Source organism: Pieris brassicae, chromosome 12 (assembly GCF_905147105.1).
Source record: "Pieris brassicae chromosome 12, ilPieBrab1.1, whole genome shotgun sequence".
In the NCBI taxonomy this organism is placed as follows: Eukaryota; Metazoa; Arthropoda; class Insecta; order Lepidoptera; family Pieridae; genus Pieris; species Pieris brassicae.
The window spans coordinates 6,371,842-6,392,381 of NC_059676.1; the positions used below are offsets into that span (position 1 = coordinate 6,371,842).

A 20,540-nucleotide genomic window follows, 5' to 3' on the forward strand; every position below is an offset into this window, starting at 1 on the left:
TCTTATGTATTGCGGTAGAATACAAATATTGGTATTCATGTCCCATTTCTATGTAGTGATTCAAAACGATATATGTAAATATATATAGTGTAACATACCTATCATTTGCAGTGTTTTTAGACTATGAAGAAATAGTTAAATATTAACATAACATTTATCATTATTATGAAGTTGAAAATGAGTCGCAAAAGTTTTTATTTTTATTATTTTAAATATCTTGATTTGTTATTTATCATGCTATTGGTGTCATCCGGTTCTAGTATTTTTATTTAACAATGCTAATCTAACTATCATTAGATATTATATCTATTGCGATTAACGATTTAAAAACTGTCGCATTGTTAAGACACGCGGCAGTGATACACTCGGCAGTTGTAGGGACATTTTTTGCTCTCGCCAAAGGGTTGCGCACGCGTTAACGATTTCTATCTAATAAATTGTTATCACAGTTTTTATATAGCCTATTTATTAGTCGTTATATGTAATGAAATAAATATGTATAATTAATGATAACACAGTTCGTAACAGGTTAGAACTTTTTAATACCACAATATGAAAAAGACTAGACGAATGAACGAAATAAAATTGCGCTCCTTTAAGTCTTATAAAAAATAACTACAAATGTAATTCGTTTTGCGATCAGTGTTGGCCTGGTGCCCTAGGTTAGGTATAGCCATAGGTTCAATCCCCAGCTGAGTGACTAATACAAACTTATTCCTTTTTTCGCATTTAACATTCACTCGAACGGTGAAGGGAAAAATCGTAAGGAAACCGCCTTAAACCCAAAAAGTCGGCGTGTGTTGTGTGTGGTTGTATTGACAAATGATAATGAAACAGATTCAGAAATCTGAGAACCAAACCCTCGACCAGAAAAGGTTGTAGGGAAGATTAATTTTACTTTATTTTGAATTCATTTGGTAAGGTATTTGGTGATTTTTATATGTGTGATACGTTTCGCGCACTTTACAGCGTGCGTGGTCACGGTGACGAACGGTGGTGAACGTCGGAAAAATTTAAATTTAAAATAATATAAAATCAGTATAAGTTTATAATAATACATAGCTTCAATCCGGTTAAAAAGTGTTTTCTTTCAATACTTACGTACTTTCGGCAATACACAGACATATGATTAAACGACAATGCTACGGCCTTGTAAAAGAGGACACGACTATTAATCTAACTGTATGAAACTGTAACTTAATATATTCAATGCATGCCTGATATATAAGTATCTATATAAAAGGTCATACTGCGGCGGTAAAGAGGTATTACAACACGGGCGGCCGCTTACGTTCAGGCGGCTCGACACAAAGCGGGTAATATCTTCATAAATCGATATTGCCTTCGCTAATAAAGCGATATTAATTATCTAGTATTCAAATCTGAGATGCTGCGCATTCGTGCTGCGCTCGTGACCGCCGCCCGTACCCGGTCGTTGACCGCACACGACCATGATTCGATCACGTCGTGTGCCCGCCTTGCTGTGTTTACTACCGGTACTCCGGACTCATCTTTGTTTACCACTGCTTATTGGTAATAAGCCAAAGGGCAAGTTGCTTTAGAACTGAATCCCTAGTAGAATACAAAGGTAACCTACGGATTTTATACTTATCACTAGTTATTCTTCTACACTCTTCGTTAGGGTCTGCCACTCAGAAAACCTGGAGCTTGACTGCCTTTGTGTAGTTTAGTTATAGTTGTGATAACATTTGTACCAAGTTTTGGTAATAAAGAACCAGACGTGACGAAGATACTGTAATATATTTAAAAGGGAGTCAAGAACAATACATCCCAAATAAAATCATTCCTTAAAGAATTATCTAGCAAAGAACGCAGTTCTCTCTCATTAAAACCACATCAGCGATAACTAATATTTTAAAAAATGACACACATATCACAATGTATGAAAATAATTAATGAACTGCATAGATTAACAGACGTAAACTGACAAAAGGTTCCCATTTCCTAGACTGTAAGAAATACTTAGTTAATATTAATATATTAATAATACAGTTTAATGTTGTGTTGTTTCTTTTCTTCTTCTTTTCTCTCTTCTACTGCCAGCCTTAAATCTATAGTGATTCCAGCATTGTTTTACCCTTTTACTCACTGTATCCAGTAAGTTGTTAGTTCAGTAATCGATTGTGAAAATGCCTCCATTGTACTGTTGAAATATAAAATTACTTGTCATACAGCAGATATCATCTCTCGATACCACAATGAGTCGTGGGCTATTCAGATTCCTTTGTTTGCATCTAACAACAAGATCACCGATACCGCTCGATTATATTTACCTTACAATAAGCAGCTCTCACTGCGCCGCTTATTAACCCAATTTAAACTTACGAAATTGGATATTGGTGATAAGTTTTTAAGAATGTGTTTTTATCTTATGCTGTTACACTATTACCTACAGGTATTTGCATTTGTATCATTGATTTCCTTGGTGACTGACGCATGCTGTAATTTAACGTGCATTTTTACGCATATTCAAAACCTCGATTTTGGATTGATAACTTTACACTTAAATATTAGGGGAATCTTCTTCTTTTCTCTCCGTTACTGGAGGTTTGCCGTCAGTCACGTCAATGCTTGCAGGATCTGACACAGGAAAAGACACAAGAAGACAAGACACGCATCTTCCGCATTCGCAATACCCAATCTAACGTTGCGATAGGATGATTTTTTTCCTCCTACCTACAATGGACCTACTGAGAGTCTAAGTGCGGAAACTGAGTCCATACATACATACATCCTCCTACCTACACGCCGTTTACCGTGGATTTAGGAGCTGTTAATTATTGAAAGCAAATGAAGATTTAGGACCAGTCGTAGTGCCTATGAACGAATAGAGAATGCACTACATTTGGGTTACGAGGTATCACTCAACGGTCAACATAATGCTTTTCTTACCTTTATATTTTTTTTATAACACGAGGCAAGCAGACAGAAGGCGCACCTAATGTTAAGGTATACCGCGCAAATATACTACCGCATTACTTAAATTGCCGGCATTTTATAAATTGGTGAATCGGTGGGCAGCTGGTTCCACATAGTGGTGGTTATTCTATACCTAAATTGTTGCATTTAAAACCCCTGAGTAAAGGTCTGCTCAATTTTATTTGTTTGAATGAACGGTCTGCAATGGCTTGCACTATACGGGCGCTTGCAAATGTCTCTGATTAAATCATAATAATCTCATAGCGCGTAGCACTGTCACCCTTACGCGCTAGCTTTAAGGTGAATATTCGCCTGAGGGCTTATTTAAATGAGCTGTAATTAGCGGATAACATCGACTAGAGTAATTGCAATATTGTTGTCACTGGAAGGCGCTTACGTCGCATTGCGTACATTAAATATTTTTAGTGTGGTGTCGGTGTCTAGCGGCGGAACTAACGACTCTTCATAAGTTTATTTAAACAACATACATGTCGTTGAATTAATGACAGTGTTATGTCTCGTCGGACGATAGCTATTGTCCAGCGTTGCGTGAACAAAGTCGTGATAATGAAAGTCACACTTTTAGATAACTCTTGATGAAAAACTTTGAACTCGGCCCTGAGAAGCAGTGTCGCTTACAAGGGTTGCATGCAACCTAAAACTTTGGACAGTCCACGCAATTATGTATATGAACGAACAATCTCCTCATACATACATCTTGATAAAATAAGACACGAAAATTTTGTACCTTAAAAGATATTTTTTTTGCCAATCTGGAATGTGATTCTCCACAAATTTAGTATAGAAGTAGGTGTTACAACGTTTTGCACTGTTTTCATTTCGTTTTGTGTATTTTTTTAAGGAATTTATAATTTGGTGTTTACTTTAGTGTATTTATATTAGGTCCTTACATATGAAATTGGCGTTTTGTATGGGAGGAACAAAAAGTCGAATATTTTTAAATATAATATATTTAATTAATCAAAGTATGAACCATTGTTTTCTATGCACTTTTGCCATCTCATAGGTAGTTCATTGATCCCTTTACTAAAAAAACCAGTCGGACGGGAATCAATAAAATCTGTGAAGTCGATTTGGACTGCCCCATCAGAGTTAAATTTTTTCCCTTGCAAGAGTTGTCCAAATTTCGAAAAAATGGTAATCTGTTGGAGCAAGGTCCGGGGAGTACGGAGGATGTCTTAGACATTCCAATTGAAGCTCTTCTAATTTGGTAGCCGTCTGTTGTGCAGTGGCGTGGAGCGATTGACCAGCCTAGGTTGTTTAGCCGCTAGCTTTTCCATCATGGTTTGCAATTGCTGACAATAGACATCAGCCGTAATAGTCTGGCCAGATTTGAGAAAACTGCAATGAACAACACCGGCACAAGTCCACCAAACGCTTACAAGTAACTTTTTTGGGGTTAATTTTCGCTTGGGGCAGGATTTGGCTGGCTGGCCAGGATCCAACCATTGCGCTGAGCGCTTCCGATTATCGTAAAAAATCCATTTTTCATCACAGGTAATGATTCGGTTTAAAATACCTTCATTATTGTGCCGGTTCAGTAATGTAACGCAGCAGTCGACGCGCGTTTGCTGGTTTGCTTCAGTCAATTCGTGAGGTACCCACTTTTCAAGCTTTTTAATCTTCCCAACTTGCTTCAAGTGAATTAAAACAGTTTTATCACTAACACCGCAGCCTGCAGCTAACTCGGACGTGGTTTGCGATGGATCCGATTCCACAATAGCCTTCAATACTGCATTATCAACTTGGGTCTCAGGCCGTTCTCGGGGCTTGTTCTGCAGGTCGAAATTTCCAGAACGAAAACATTGGAACCAAAAACGAACTGTGTTTTCTTTTGCAACCTGATCGCCATACACATCTTTCACCCTTCGAGTCGTTTCCGCAGCACTAGTGCCACGGCGGAACTCGTGCTCGTAAATAATGCGATACTTGAAGTTGTCCATTTTGTAAAATGAGTGACGCAAACAGAAAAAAAACAAATGAATGACGGTCATCGAAGCACAAATACATGAGTAAATAGCTGTACAAATTTGAATTTGGAATTCCTTACCAAAGAGGAGAACATCGTGATTAGTGGCCAGTACGAAATACGCCAATTTCATATGTAAGGACCTAATAATATATAAGGAATTGAAAAAAAAAATCAAAATTCATTGAAGCATTTGATAGTTACCTATTGTTGTGACCATTTTATAGGCAAGTAGCTTCTAAGTATTCAGACCAGAAACATTGTTTCCCCCGAAATGGAACCCAAGAAATATGTATCTAGCCCCTAATGAAAAAACGTAGGACTCGGTTAAAAATATTGCTAGATATGTATAGATGACAAGTGATAAAAAATATTCAAAATATTAACCTAGTTTTGCAAAATTCATATAATAAAATTAATTTTAACGACGAGTACTTATAATAGCTGTTCGCACTTAAATAATCACCGTTACGTATCCGGGAAACGATGTGATATTTAATATGATTGCATTGTTCTCTATACTCTATGCATACCTCACGTCATAAACGTCAATGTGTTGATGAGTTTGTCTGTACACGTGTAATGAAAAAAACTTCAGTTTATCTCAAATTACATTCTACGATCTTGAAATTATCATTGTCTTTATATAAAACCAATAAATTTTTAACATGCGTTAATGTTAAGTTATGTTTGTGCTTCGGAGTGGTCACTGGGCACTCGGCGTTAACAAGTTTGGGGCGCACTCCAATCTCAGATGGGAATCGAATTTGCGCCCTCCGCGGCCCACTACACGTCCAGTGTTGTGGAGTGGCCTTTGAAATCTTTCACGCGTTAAAACGGAGGTAATCTCCTCGTCGGCCGGCCCTCCGCTTTGTTTACCTAATCATTTTATTGCTCCCTCCCGCCCCCTCCCGATCTCGTTCCCCGCGGCGCTCCCCTCGCTGCACGAATTTATTGGAAACATGTAATATCAGCCGCGACAGATGTCTGCAACCCTTGCCGCGACACAGCATCAGCCTCCGCCACTACACGATATTACATTTTATTGCAAAAAAATTGAATCCTGAGAAAATTTAGATCGCAAGCTGCGAGTGTTATGTTCTTTACCCTTAAAAAAGTGTGTCAGGGGTAGCGACGGGGCCCGTGGGGAGGGGACGGGGGGGCGACAGGTCCCGCGCGTCTCCGCAGAAATCCGTTTTTTAACACAAAACCAAAGAAACGGAACAATGCGTGACCCACTTCCCCGGCGCCGTGGGAACGAATAACGACCGCGTCTCCGAAATCCTCGCGAATTGCGCAATAAAAAATGCATTACCCCATATTTTTAAGAGAAACGTAAAAAGCCGAGTGCATTGTTCAAAGCATATTGAAATTTAAAATGTTAGAAGGGTGAGATTTATGTCTAAAATAACGGTTTTAGCAAAAAATTTGTGGAATCAGCTGCGAGTGCAGTAAAATTGTCGTTAACAAATCGAGCTAGGCGCGACTCGCGGTATTTGTTGCGTCATACTGACACACTCATCCCTTACGATAGCATACTCAGAATTAATGATCATATATTAGTTTATTTTCTATTTGTTTATGTCTTGTACAAGCCTTGCACTTTAATATATACTCTAAATAAGTAGTAACTATTATGGCATATTAATTGATCAATAATAACATTTAAGAGTTATGTTAATTAACCGGGTAATGAAAATGAAAAACTGAATTGAAGCTTATATGTTTTAGGCGAGTTCTCTGTGTAAAACATATATTTTTTTATTTAAAATAGACAATAAATGGTTATCATACCATAGACCTTAAAACGTTTTAATAATAGAGAAGTACACAATATATTATATAAATTTAGGTCCTTCCTCCGAGGAATATTTCTGCATATATTTAATTTAATATGATTTGCCGGTTTGTGGTTGTCAATACAATTACTCTTTCAACAGGAATTGAATCTATGACCAAGTCATTCAAAAAATATTAAGCCACCGGATTCATTACATTTAGTTTGTATATGTGATTAAGATCAAATAAAAACGTCTTGTGACATAAAGAAAATGGATGCTAAAACTAAAATAACGATATACATATTTATTTATTAATAAAAAAGTTATAAAAAGAAGTTTATAGTAGGTAGTGTGGAAACATAAACTATATAATATTTCTGTAACTAATTTAATCTAATAAAATTAGTTGAAAGCGAAAATTAGTTTAAGCATTGGTGAGATTGGCATTCGATTTTAATTAGTATAATTACTTGTATAGAGTTATTGTTATTGCCTATCAATGAATAAATACAAATGTAGTAATTTGATGTTTAACTTCGTTAGATTAGGGTTTAGATCAGCCATTGTATATGTACTTTGTAGTCTGAGAGGTTGGGAGGAGTCCTCCGAGGTGAGGTATAGAGGACCGATGAAGGCGACGCGAGGCGGAGTATGCAAAGCAGGCGAGACTCCGCCCCTCCCGCCGCGCCTCGCCCCGCCTGCCGCACCCGACAATCCTAAAAAACGGCTGCCTCTCGCGAAGGGTAAAACTTTTGTCTACAACCCTTGCACGTGCGCTAACACACACACATAACAATATATGCGTCTCCAATTGCTATTGTCAATTTTTTAACTGCGATTTACATGATATTTTTATTTACAAATCACTGAAGCAACTGGGTTTTTGCGTGGAACCCGTAAGTCTTGAAAATCTTTTGCTACGACCACTTTTCTGTTAAGTGATTTTAAAACCTGTATCACGTCCGGGCACGTGAGTCGTGACAAGATTACATTGTTTAAATATACTTGTATGTCGTTATAATTTATATTCACGATACCTCGATGTAAACGCACGGAGAATTATTCCGATTGCAGATGGAATCTAAATAACTGAAAAACTAATGAAAACTGATTAATGTTAGAATATTCAATTAGACATAAGCATATCAAGTTGAATAATAGATGATCGGCGACAAAAACAATAATCGTGTTAGTGGCAATAGCCGAGCGACAAGACGTGCTGCCGTCGTGGGCATAGCATTACTGTTATTTCACCTTATTAGATTAAGGCTGATGCGTTTTTAATGTCGACATTAAACTAGCGTCAACCTATACTCACAATTTGTTTGAATCACTTAATTTGTATGTCTTTGGGAAACAATTTGTGTTAAGTACTTCACACGTAATCATTTGCTGGTGAATCAAAATGACTGTAATAGTGTGTGTATAATAAATATTAAAAATAGAAGAAGAAAAATCATTATTAATAACGTCTAACTCTTAGTTTGAAAGTTTAATAGTATTTTCGTATGTACAAAGGTAAGAGCTTTTTTGATTTTATCACTGATTAAAATGTAGGATCATCGGTCTTTCATTGCATGGATTTTAAACATATGGATAATTTATAAATTATGATTGCTCACGCGGCACCTACGTATATTATCTCCCCGTCCTTGTATATACTTCATAAATAAATCAGTATATATGTTCTTTATAGCGTAAATATAAAACTAGAGATTCAAGAGTAAAAGCGGTGCAAACAAACAATTGAGTTATACTAACGTAGTAATAACATATACGTTTCCTTGCGATTTCCATGAATTAAGATACTGCTTACATACAGTAATCTAAGAATTGAAGGTGCTTAAAAATCTGTTGTTAATTCGCAAGCTGTGCGGGTTACGGCTGTCGGGTTGCGCCCGCGCGTGCCGCGCACCTGTTGCCCCCCTCCCCCACACCCGCAAATTCCATTTCACCAACTCGTGCGTCACTCTCACTCAACGATCAAAGGGTTGTACGCACTTTCGATAGTCTGTTATTATCTCGTTACTGCATCACCTTGGTTCAGGAAGTGTTCCTGATCCAAGTGACCAAGATCCATCTGATATTTTAATCTAACTTTAGAACATTTTTTTGACACATAAATCATTATTCAGGTACCAATTTCGTGCTTAGAATAACAAAGATTGTGGTTTTTAATATTGGATTAATATGATAAACCGTACCAGAAGTGAGGAGAATAAAATGTGAATTGTCTTTATTTGTATTCTACTAAGTTTAAGATTTTAAACAAAACCACTCCTAAACTCGAATAAATATAGGCCATATTGAATTGATCCAAAATATGCAAAATTTACACACCACAACACACACATTGAATATGACAAATCTAGTACTAAGGTGTAATTGAACCATGCCAATCACATACTTCATTATATCAATGTCGTGATAAAAAAGTAAATAAGTACTTATCTATGCTTGGTTCTAGTATTTGTATTTACAAATATGTAGTTAGAGCTACAACTTCTAACGTCCTGACCACAGATTTTATCGTTTGTTTTTGTTGTTGATATTATTTATTAATAAGTCCAGTCCAGTCTTAGATATGCTGCGAATGAGTGTAAAATTTTCTTAAACGATCTTCACGATATTTGCCATCGTAATAATATTTGTCTGACCGTACGAGTAAGATCCTTTATAGAGGTCGTATATATAAGTACCGCTTATTCTTATTTCTTTATAAAAGCGCCAAAAACATTAGGGAATGTGTGTCAGTTCCATACGATCAAAGATGCCCCTTTGAGTGGACACCGCGCAAACCTTTCTTATTGAATCCGTTCAGCTGGAAAATCAAAACGTCCAATACGTGAGGCACTTCCGGCTTAAAATGCCACTCAAGTTGAGTGGGTTTACAAGAATTTGATTAGAGGAGGACGGAGGGCGAGCAAACAGTGGGCCTCTGCGCCCGGGGCGCCACACTGATGTTGGAGCGGTCCGCCAAGTTGTTGACACACCACATTCATAATGAGAGTGACCCTTGTCTTGTGAAATACTGAGATTGGTACACAACTTTAAAACAGTCTCTGTAGAAAGATAACCGAGTAGTATATAGACAAGTATTAAACATAGTGTATTTTCTAATTTACATAAAAATACATATATTTTATATATGCAGAATATGTAAAATTCAACATGACAATCGTTATATTAGCAAGTCGATAATAAATGCAATTGGAATAGCCAAAAGCTTCCTTGATTTTAGTTTATCTAAACGTTTTTCTTGCCTATGTTTAAAACATAGCATGAGAAAAACGTTTAGCGCATCCCTGATTACGGAGAATAAACATTATTAACTTATCATAAATTAACCAGAACAAGATCTCCCATAATTTAGTTACACTTTTATTTACACAAAACATTAATGAAATATTTAAGTTTATATGTCTCTAGTCCTAATACATGATAAAGTAAATTCATTTCTAACCCTATCTGTGAACTGATTAACTTTATAGCCGCTATACAATAAATCAGTATAACTTTCAAAATACGGGTCATTTAATGATAATTTAGGTGCTAGTAATATTAACAGTGAAAGAGTATCTCGACGCCACGTGCGAGCAACTCAGCATCGTTCATCATCGCTTAAATTAAAATCGTCACGCGTGATGCAACAAATATCGCGAACAATAAATCACTAACCCTTTACCAACGGGCCAATCACAACCCTCGTTATTTACATAAATTTACATAGCTCACCTGAAGGGTGAGTTTTAAATAGATTAGGGTTCATTTACATATGTGCTACGGGCTACGGATCGAGCTACGCGGCTACGTATTAGTGTTTTAGATTTCAACGTCATGCATATAATGTGCATATTTTAAATGTAATTTGTCTATTACGTCTCAAAATTTTGTAAATTATCATTTCAACCGGTTTTGTTTTTATGCACCCGATAACAGACTCTCAAACCTTATTTATGCGAAAATGTTTTTTTAATGGCTAGTTTATAGGTTTTTTCTGGTTGAGTTAGGAATACTATATTCATGTTGTGCTATAACTATTGCAATTGAACTCAAAATAGTAATTTACAAAAAAAATATGTAGTTAAGGCAACTATAACTCCAATTAATTCGGTTAGGTAATTTATGAAAAAATATTTTTTGTAGTTTAAAACAATATCTAGTCTGGTTGAATTATTATTCCTAATAACGTTGCTTAAAAATTGCAATCACACACACAATAGGAACATTAAAGGCTGTGATAAGATATAAAACTTCGCGACAAAGGTTTATTTCACATTAGAGAGCGCTGCAGCTGCATCGGCTATTGATTAGCTCCCCCTCTCCACCCGCGTCTACCCCTCACCCCCCTGTATCCCCCGAACACCCCCACTGCTAATGAGGTGCAGACAGGTCATACGAAAGACAATATGAGACTTTCTGTAATAGTAATTTGTGTGTAACGACTACAATATAACGCGATCTTGTTTGATTTAAAATCATAACGTCTCGGGTCAAAATCTAGTAAATTCGAGTAAATTCTCGTCGAGTTCGAAAAATATGTATTTTTATTTCTTACTGCTTAATATAAACTTAAAAGACAGAAATAACACTGAGTTTAACCTTGGCGCCTAAAAGACTAGACCAAAGTATACATTTTTAATTAATTATAAACTAAAGAGTTAAAAACATAAATATTACAACAAACAGAAAAATTAAAAAAAATATTTTTATACCTTATTCAATATGCTGTTGTGATCTAGAATTTTTGTGGTATTTCAAGAAACAATATATACAACTGGACTGGGGGCTGTCCCAACTCATATATTTTATGTAAAATTTGAGACACAATAAATATTTATGATTTTTTTATATACAAATAACATAGTAAATATGCATTTATAATAAAGTATGCACCATAACAGCTGAATGTGCAGCATATGTAATTAATTTTTGTATAATGGCTACCGTTAAAACATTGAAATGTTAGTATATGAACACACTTTATTTGTATACCTATGCATATATTTAAGGAATTGAACGGAACCTCAATTAGCTCTAATAATGGATTAATCATATCAATGAATAAAACTATTGAACTCTGTAATGATATTGTCTGTATAATAACTTTAATTGAAGTGAAACTTCTTTATCAGCGTTAGAAAAAAAATTACCGTCACATTTTTTGGTTATGCGTCGAATTTTCGGTTACGCTCCATTTTCTTGTCCCTACCACGGTTGATTCGACTCAATTTATAACAAAAATATATAATAACGATAACAATGACAGTAATAATTCTATTTCAATTAATGAAATTCTGTAACAATCTTAGTAAAATGGAATAATTGTATTATTTGTATTCATGTCTATGATAATAAAAGCCTTTTGTTTACTTAAACTTTATCTAATTTTCCTTTATTTAACCAATTTCTGTAAAGTTACATAGAGTAGATCATATTTCGAAAATAAAGTCATAAAGAAGTTTCACCTCTTACGTGTGTACACTAGTACACACACATTTTTTTCTTTTTCTGTGTCATATATAATGAATGATTAGTTAATAGCTGCTTTAGGGGCAGTTAGACCTGTTATTGCATCCAATTGGATGCATAAACCTTAAGTAACCGTTTACTTTTAATGAACAATTTACCGACATCACATACACAACTTTAACATCCTAACAAACGAAAGCTTTTGAAAATTGTATTTATTATTTTAAAACATAACTGTACATACATAGAATTGCGAAATACGAGTAAGATAATATTGACATTGTAACAGACGCGAAAAGAGTAATAATAATAACCGAATGTAAACTTGAACTTTAAAGCGATTTAAGGGGTGAATTTGAACGGGGCACGAAGCTCGAGGGAAGGAGGGGCATGTACTCGTTAACGAGATTAGTGGCACGCGTAACCCTTCATTCAGATACAATTGAAAATGCAAATACTTTAATCCAGTATGGCTGCCATTTCCCCCGATCTGAATACCAATCGATAACTCGCAATTCATTACTGCATTCGATAAGGCGCCCTCCGCACGCTGATTGCAACCAAAGATATGCTTAGGGCGGGCGGGCACAATGCGAGTACTCAGTCTGTAAAGAGTACATTAGGAACAAAGCTAAATCTACTTTACTTTATTTACTGCCAAGAAAGTGTTTGCTCATAGATTTATTTATTACTTAAGATTTCTTACGGTCAAACGTTGGAGCTTTTTGCTTTATGTTTTTTTTTAATTACAATCGAGTAGAGCAATAAAAATTCAAGAACAAAAGAGTGCATAGTAATATAATGTACCTAAGTAGATAATTTTAAAACTCTTCATGTTGTGAGTAGACGTTAAAGCGCGCTTAAAGGCTTGCAATACAGTGGCAGTTCTATGAACTAATTCAATTTTATAAACAAAGTATCTTTTATAAAATATTAAATAGACATAAAATCTAAATAAGCGCACTGTATCAACTAAAGTACTTCTTGGCTCATTCTGCCAAAGCCTGTTTCAATGAATTTGCAGATTCGAATCATGAAAGCAACAGATGTAACATACTTTTGTTAATTACTGGTTCGTCAAATGAGTGGTTTAATTTATACAGAACAAAGGATATGTATATATATCCAATGAACTAAAAAGGCATGTTTTGCTGATAATATTTCTGTTAATATGTTATGTTTATAACATTAACCCTTTCCCTTAGAGATGTAAAGTATAGTCGTATATCAAGGGTCAAGGTGATAGCCCTCCGGGGAGAGTGGGGTGAATGTTAAAACACTTGTTAGCGACACTTATTGCTCCCGTAAAACATGAATTCGCGAGAGACATTTCTCCCCTGTGCCCGCCCGCCCAACTGACCAACTGACTATGATTTATGACCAACATGTTATGAGTTTATGAATATAAATCATTTATAACATTTACTAGAAGTAAGTCTTTTAGCTATCGTTCTAATAATTTATTCTGTGAAACAGAAAGTTCCTTAAATATACGGTACTAAAATCACGAAGAAATATTAATTAGATACTTTTGGTAGTCGTGTTTATTAACCTAAAAAAAAAAAAAAGTAGCTTAATAAAATATTACCAAAGAACAATATTAAGCTATGTGCTTCACTGACCACAATGAAATAATCATTTAAATAACGCGAGTTAAACAAAGGGAACCCGGAAACATCAAAAGAGTTTGAATGTTTTATCCCAGAATTGTGAGCACAAGGAGCACATTTCTTATTCAAAGTAGCAATATATGTGCGCCTAAACAAACACGCGGCTGCAACTCAAAAGCCTCGAAACGGGACACATCTCCATCACAAAGTGCTACTTAGACTTTCAGTATCCACAGTCCACTTCACGAGGATCGCCGATCGAACTTTCATGTTCTTATTTTAAAATTCAAAACGTTCCCTATACTAACACTTTACTGCAATACTGTTTTATCCATATTTATTTAGGCTTTGGAAGGTTTTTAATATACAACAGTATTTGTAGAAATTTAGGAACAATTAACTAGGGGGTTATATTAAACATTGCAAGCTCAACTGCCTATAAGTAGACCAGAATATCTCAATACATAATACAAATTAAATAAAAACTCCAGATAACTATGTGTATGTCATAATAATTTGCAGTCCAAATTAAATGATAAATATTGATGCGAAATTATTACGTTTCATTGTAAGATAATGAGTCCGAAGCCGATGAAGCCTGCTGTGCAGGAACGAGCTGAAGTTTAACCGATTTTTAACGTTTTTTTAATCGAACACGATATCGGAATTCGCGCATCGCGTCGGTTAGCCGAACGCGTCGTTCCCCTTTCATAAAAAAAAATTAAACAGCTTTTAAACGTGCATCGCCGGGCGAAAGCATTAAAAAAATCCATCTCAGGTAATCGAAATAATGGCGAGACGCGCGAAAAAAATTCACTAAGGGGCGGAAAAAGAAACGGATTCGTACAAAAAAGTTTAATTTTTAATCGTGATGCGGGAATCGCGGCCCCGGCGCCAGTCGACCGCCAACCTTCGATCAGTGCGCACCCGCGATCTTGTGCGCAGCTACGTTCATATTCTTAACTGAGATACTTTCAACCCTGTGCTTTTGCCGTAAACGACTTGTGCTATCACGCTCGCACGATGGTGCTTACAGCCTGCGTGCGCGCCTCTACATCGCCATTCTGCGCGTACCGTAAGTTTCTTATAATTTTTTAAAAGTATACATAGGGATATTTGAATATTACAATTTAGGTTTATAGATTGAAATACTTTGTATAAAATATATGTTCAAACTTTATGATGTTTAGCATTTAGCTGTTCTGCTTTGAAGATTGTTTTTATTTACAAAGTTTAACAACTATATTCGATGCTAGTTCAAGTATTTAGAATAAGTATCAGGTTTAGTGTTAAATAAACTATTATTATCCAAATAAATAGTTAATAGAACTTAATACACACAAAAATTATATGCAGAAGATAGATTTGCTTAAACATTTAGCATGCAAACAAGAACAACTCTTTATAAGTTTTTCTTAACGTTATAAGGAGCCGTCTTATCTAAAATAATAAGAAAATATTAGGATTATATGTGTAATTCATTCAAAGCACTGACCCATTCCACTTGTTAAATACATGTTGGTCGTCATTTAGTCTTTGTATAATTGAATCTTTTTACCCTATATTAGGTTAGGTTATTTCTTGTATTTGTTTCAAGCTAAATATTGAAATGATTCTTGTTAACATATGCATCTCATATTAAGAAATGTTCTTTTGTTTTTCTTGACACATACACCTACATTTGTTTATATATTGAAAAGAAATATAGAGAGATACATCCGATAAAAAATCTGTAATATTGCCTTTGAGTTTATTCGTTAATAACATATAAAATTGTACATACTCATACTCTTAACATCAGGCACTATGTTTTGATTGTTCTCTGCCCTGCTCTTGTGTAAATTCAAAGTTTTTTTTCTATAACATTTATATTAGCTCAACTAATATATTTGAGATTCTCAATTCTGTAATAAGGTGGGCTTTTCAGGCCTTTTCCAAATATAAACTTTCTTCCCATGAATCATACGCAGTTTTAATTAATATTTCACGAATAATTACCATTATATGTTTAATTAAAAATTTGAAGCCTTCTTATCTGTTACATACCTTATTAAATGTTATTCCATGTATTTGACTTATTAAAATTTTACTCATATGTAAAGGAGACATATATGGAAAATCAAGTATTTTACCTAATTATAAAACGAATTAAAGCTTCTTTTTTAAAATCATCACCAAAATTCATTGATTTTTTTTTTCATACAAAAAAGGTTACATTTTTAACATGCACCATACTACGTCGTTTAATATTACAGATTATATTGTATACAAGTCGTGTTATGTAATATCCTTTAATATAATCTTCCATATTAAGGAAGAGATATTAACATAAAAGTAAATTAATAAATAAAATATATGCTGCGCATTATAATCATTGTATCGATAAACTAAAAAACTGTGAAGACAGCAAACGTAAAATGCATCTATTGTAATTTAAGAATGTTTCTTTAATATCTTTTTTAAATATTGAATTTGGCACAAAAAGCAAGCCTTTAACGTAGCGAATTCGATCCAGTAAAAAACTGATGACGATTCAATAAAGGAGTACAATGCATGTTTTTTACATAAATATAGTTTTTACGGATCTGTCAGTCTAGTTAATCCTACACATCCGCGCATACGCAACTCTTCGATTATCTACCTGCCTTACTGTGATATCTTTTTATAAGGATGTGTATAGAATACAAATGTCTGTACGCTACTTTTGGATTATTCGCATAGGAGGAGAATTTTGATCCTGCAATTAGTCATACTTTTTAACGTCTCGTGTTTATTTAATGGATTTGATCCATAAATTTTCGTTCATAATAAATATATAAAATAATCGGTACAAGTGGGCTTTTAGCTTCCAGGCTAAAATTGAGAGTCGATATTTAGCGCGAAATTTAAAAAATTAATTAAATATATTTTTCCATATGTAAAAAACTTGTACAAATTTGGATGTCAATTTTGGACAATGGGAGGTCATACTTAGCCCTAAATTTAGGCTCTTCTTTCTTATCTACAATGTTTAAATATGCAGTATTTACAATTTCCATAGTAATAATAAATATAATTAAAGATTAATAATAACAAATTTAAAATGCTTGGTCCCTGTGGCCTGTATCTGTATATATGTATAGTGTACCTAGCTGGCAGCATTTGCTCCCTGTATTGCGATACTTAGTATCTGCGGTCTTTGGTTAACATAGCTTTTACACATTGAAAGAAAACAATTTTTAAACCGGATTAAAGCTATTTGTATAACTATAAACTTATAATTATTTACATAATTTTAAATGTAAATTTTTCCGACGTTTCGCGTGTTTTACAGCGTGGTCACGGGGACTGAAGACAAAAGGTGTTGAATGTCAAAAGTATCACAGCCGTAGAGAAAGTTGTGTTATCTGTATTTATTTCCCCGGACTTGGTATCAACTAAGTCGTTGGAAAAATTTAAATTTAAAATTATGTAAATAATAAGTTTATAATAATACAAATAGCTTTAATCCGGTTAAAAAATTGTTTTCTTTCAATTGCGATACTTATTCGTTAAGCGAAGAAAGCACCGGAGCTGGTCACTGGTACTATCTAGGCGCAAACTTAAATTTTTAATTAAACTAAACCAAATATATTTTAACTTTAAATTCCTCGAGTTATTGTCTTTTGTCTGTAATTATTATGTCAACGTGTTTTTATATTAAGATTTATTTTTGCTTTAACGTCATTGTTATGTCTTACAATAATAGGATTTACTAGTCTATTATACACTTAAAAATCATTTAGACAAAATTCAATTTTCACTGTTGGTACGTTTTAATGTCAGTGGCAGAGTGGCACAGTGTAGACAGGAATGGCGAGATTTGGAGGAGGTCTTTGCCATAACAGGGCACACGGGTACCTAATTTTAGGTACCGTTAGGTTTTGAATGAGATAGAAATATAAGTTGTGTTTAAGTGTAAAACTATCTGAAGAAAAAGGCTATCATTATCATCAAACATTGTCATGAAGTCTTCAACAATAACAGACAATGAAATTAAGAACTAAGACACCGAATAAATATTCTTTCTAATTCAAATTAGAAGTAAAAAATCGATGTTATAATGTAATCATGAGGTGTGTGCGTTGTACAGCTTCAGATTATCGGATTAATTGACGGCGCGGTTATCCCTAATTAGCTGATCTGGTCAGCTGACACCGTGGGATTACCCCGCACTAACCCCATGTACACATCAATATCCGTTTACGATCAATGAATGCTCTTGTATCAAATAGGTTCTTCTTGATGGTAGAATTACATTACTCATGCGCAATAATCATAAAATATGTTTGTTCTTTTAGATCTTCAATTGATTGACCTTGTTATGACCCGTAGAAATAAAACAATTTCATGCATCTACTTTACTATGAGTCTTAATAATTAATTATAAATAAAAAATAATACAATTTGTAATATTAACTTAACGACGCTCAAGTAAGTTCTAAAAAATATATCCAATATAATTTATTCATTTAGGTAACACAATGTACACCTATAAAGTACATTTTACATCTACTGCCAGTTCTCAAATCAAAGGCGTAGAACGGACGAGAAGAACTGGCAATAAACTCTCCAACACTCTTTTTAATCCCCAAGTCTTTTGTTTAACAAAATGTTTTTATGGAGCTGCAACGATTACACCATGTTCCACGTGACATCTTTAAGTAATTAACTATACTAATAAAATAAAACAATAGGAATATATAAACGGGAAAAAATAAAAAATAAAGAGTCGTCCTCTATCATCAGTAGGCATGGTGAAATAGGAGCACGCATACTCGTGGGAGTAACAACAACACGCAATAATGTGAGATACAGTAAAATAAGAAACAAAATATTCAAATAGAGATTAGTAAAACTTCTTATACCATTCGAAGATTAGCGATAATCACGGCTATTTTAATTTTGGATGCTATGTAAAACTTACAAATGCGATTTAACAGTCGAAGTTTCTTGAATTTTGAATTTTTTTTAAAGTGTTCGTCCAAGCGATAACATTGCTTATACGTCTCAAGGAATTTCTTATATGTCTATGGCTACCGAAGCTAAGATAATCCCAAGATTAGTCCGAAGCCCGCGACCTCGCACAACTGAACACGCACTTAGTACTTATCCCCAAATTAGATTAAACACTTAACGAATATCTCTTTGTTTCAGAGGAATCCGGAGATCTCATCAAGTCGCCATCCCCGCCCCCCAGCCATGGTAAGTGTCACAGAATTTTATACAGATTTACTCGTACTTGATTTGCTAATTTACTAAGAAGTATCTCGGACCTTTTATTCAAATAAGCTTTAAGCTTACTTGGAGACAGAGACGGTTGTTTCATTTGAACATGGCAAATGATATCTTTACTACCAATCTTAACTTAATCTTAAATTAACGTTAGTACTACTCTACTTAATGAAAATTAGACAACAAAGATAATTAATTGCATGGCATAAAACTATTTTGTATTATACTTTGTGCAAGCTTTTAAAAATTGAAGATTTCTTGAAAAATATATTTTGCTTTATCGGGCTTTAGGTATATTTTTCACAATATCAAAATGGCTAATTAACTGAAGCAGTCTCTATTATTATTTTATTGTAAATAAGGCGAAATTGACTTACCATCATGGAGTCGTAGTGTAGTTAAGTGAAATTTTCTTTTCGAAATACATGTGATGAATATATTTCATTTTGACTTTTATACGAATTGTGGATCGCGAGATCGAGAGTATTAGCAGGTATGATAAAGGGTACAAGGTGCGAAAGACGGAAGGATTAACGTCGTACGCGCAGGCACGCTCCCATATAAAAAGTGTGGGGTCGCAAGTCGCGGCTTTTCTTAGAGAAAGTGTAAGGGCACAACCCTTCCCCGACACGAGACACAATAGTCGCACGCGAGAACATCGTATACGAAACAATAATTATGGTATCAATAGCAGTTGTTGTGATTACAAAAGATTAATCGAAGTTTTCTACCCATGTGTTAGAATGTTATGAGCTTTTAAAATTGTATGTACTTAGTATTGTCTTTTATTAACATAACTTTTACACATTTAAAAATAACTCTTTTACCGGATTGTCGGGATTTTTTTTATTGTAAAATGATTATAAGTTTATAATAATACATAGCTTCAATCCGGAAAAAAAGAGATTGTTAATTGCAAAATAGATGTTAAATCATGAGTAAAAATAATTTAAAATTTTTAGTTTATTTTTCATTAACTTCAGATATATATTTTAATTGTATATAATGAAATTAATATACTTTTCATACAATACCTTAGGTAGAAAAAGTAATCTAAAGTCTAACTTCAAATGATAGTTTTGGCCGATACGTCTTATTATTACTGATGATCTCATTAAAATAAACAAATCTCCAAATACTACAAACGTTTGTATATAAGCGCATATGGGTATAAAATTATTATAACTTTGCCGCGCTAATATGTTATGATGGCGCATTTTGAGTTAAAAAGGTTTCGCATTAACTATTAATTCACCCCGCTGCACCCGGTGCATTGTGATTTTTGCTGTGTCGCGTCCATTGTTCGAAATCAAATCAAAAGGGTGAAATTATATTCAATGTTAGGTACGCCTGCTGGATATCGATATTATGTATTTTATTCATTCAAATAGCTTTTAAATAAGGTTTATATACTAGAAAGAATCAGTAGGTAAAGCGTGGTTTTATGTTGAAAGGATTATTAGAAATTATACTCTCAATACAAAATCACGATTT

At 34.3% G+C, this 20,540-nt stretch overlaps 1 protein-coding gene across 3 annotated transcripts in view; it reads left to right on the plus strand.

Moving 5' to 3' along the window:
- Positions 1-20,540, plus strand: part of LOC123717550 (POU domain protein 2-like) — a 54,887-nt gene that overhangs the window by 32,113 nt on the left and 2,234 nt on the right. For all 3 annotated transcript variants that reach the window (XM_045673600.1, XM_045673602.1, XM_045673601.1), the window contains exon 3: positions 18,969-19,016. In XM_045673600.1, coding sequence (XP_045529556.1) covers positions 18,969-19,016 — 48 coding nt within the window. The remainder of the gene's footprint in view (positions 1-18,968; positions 19,017-20,540) is intronic.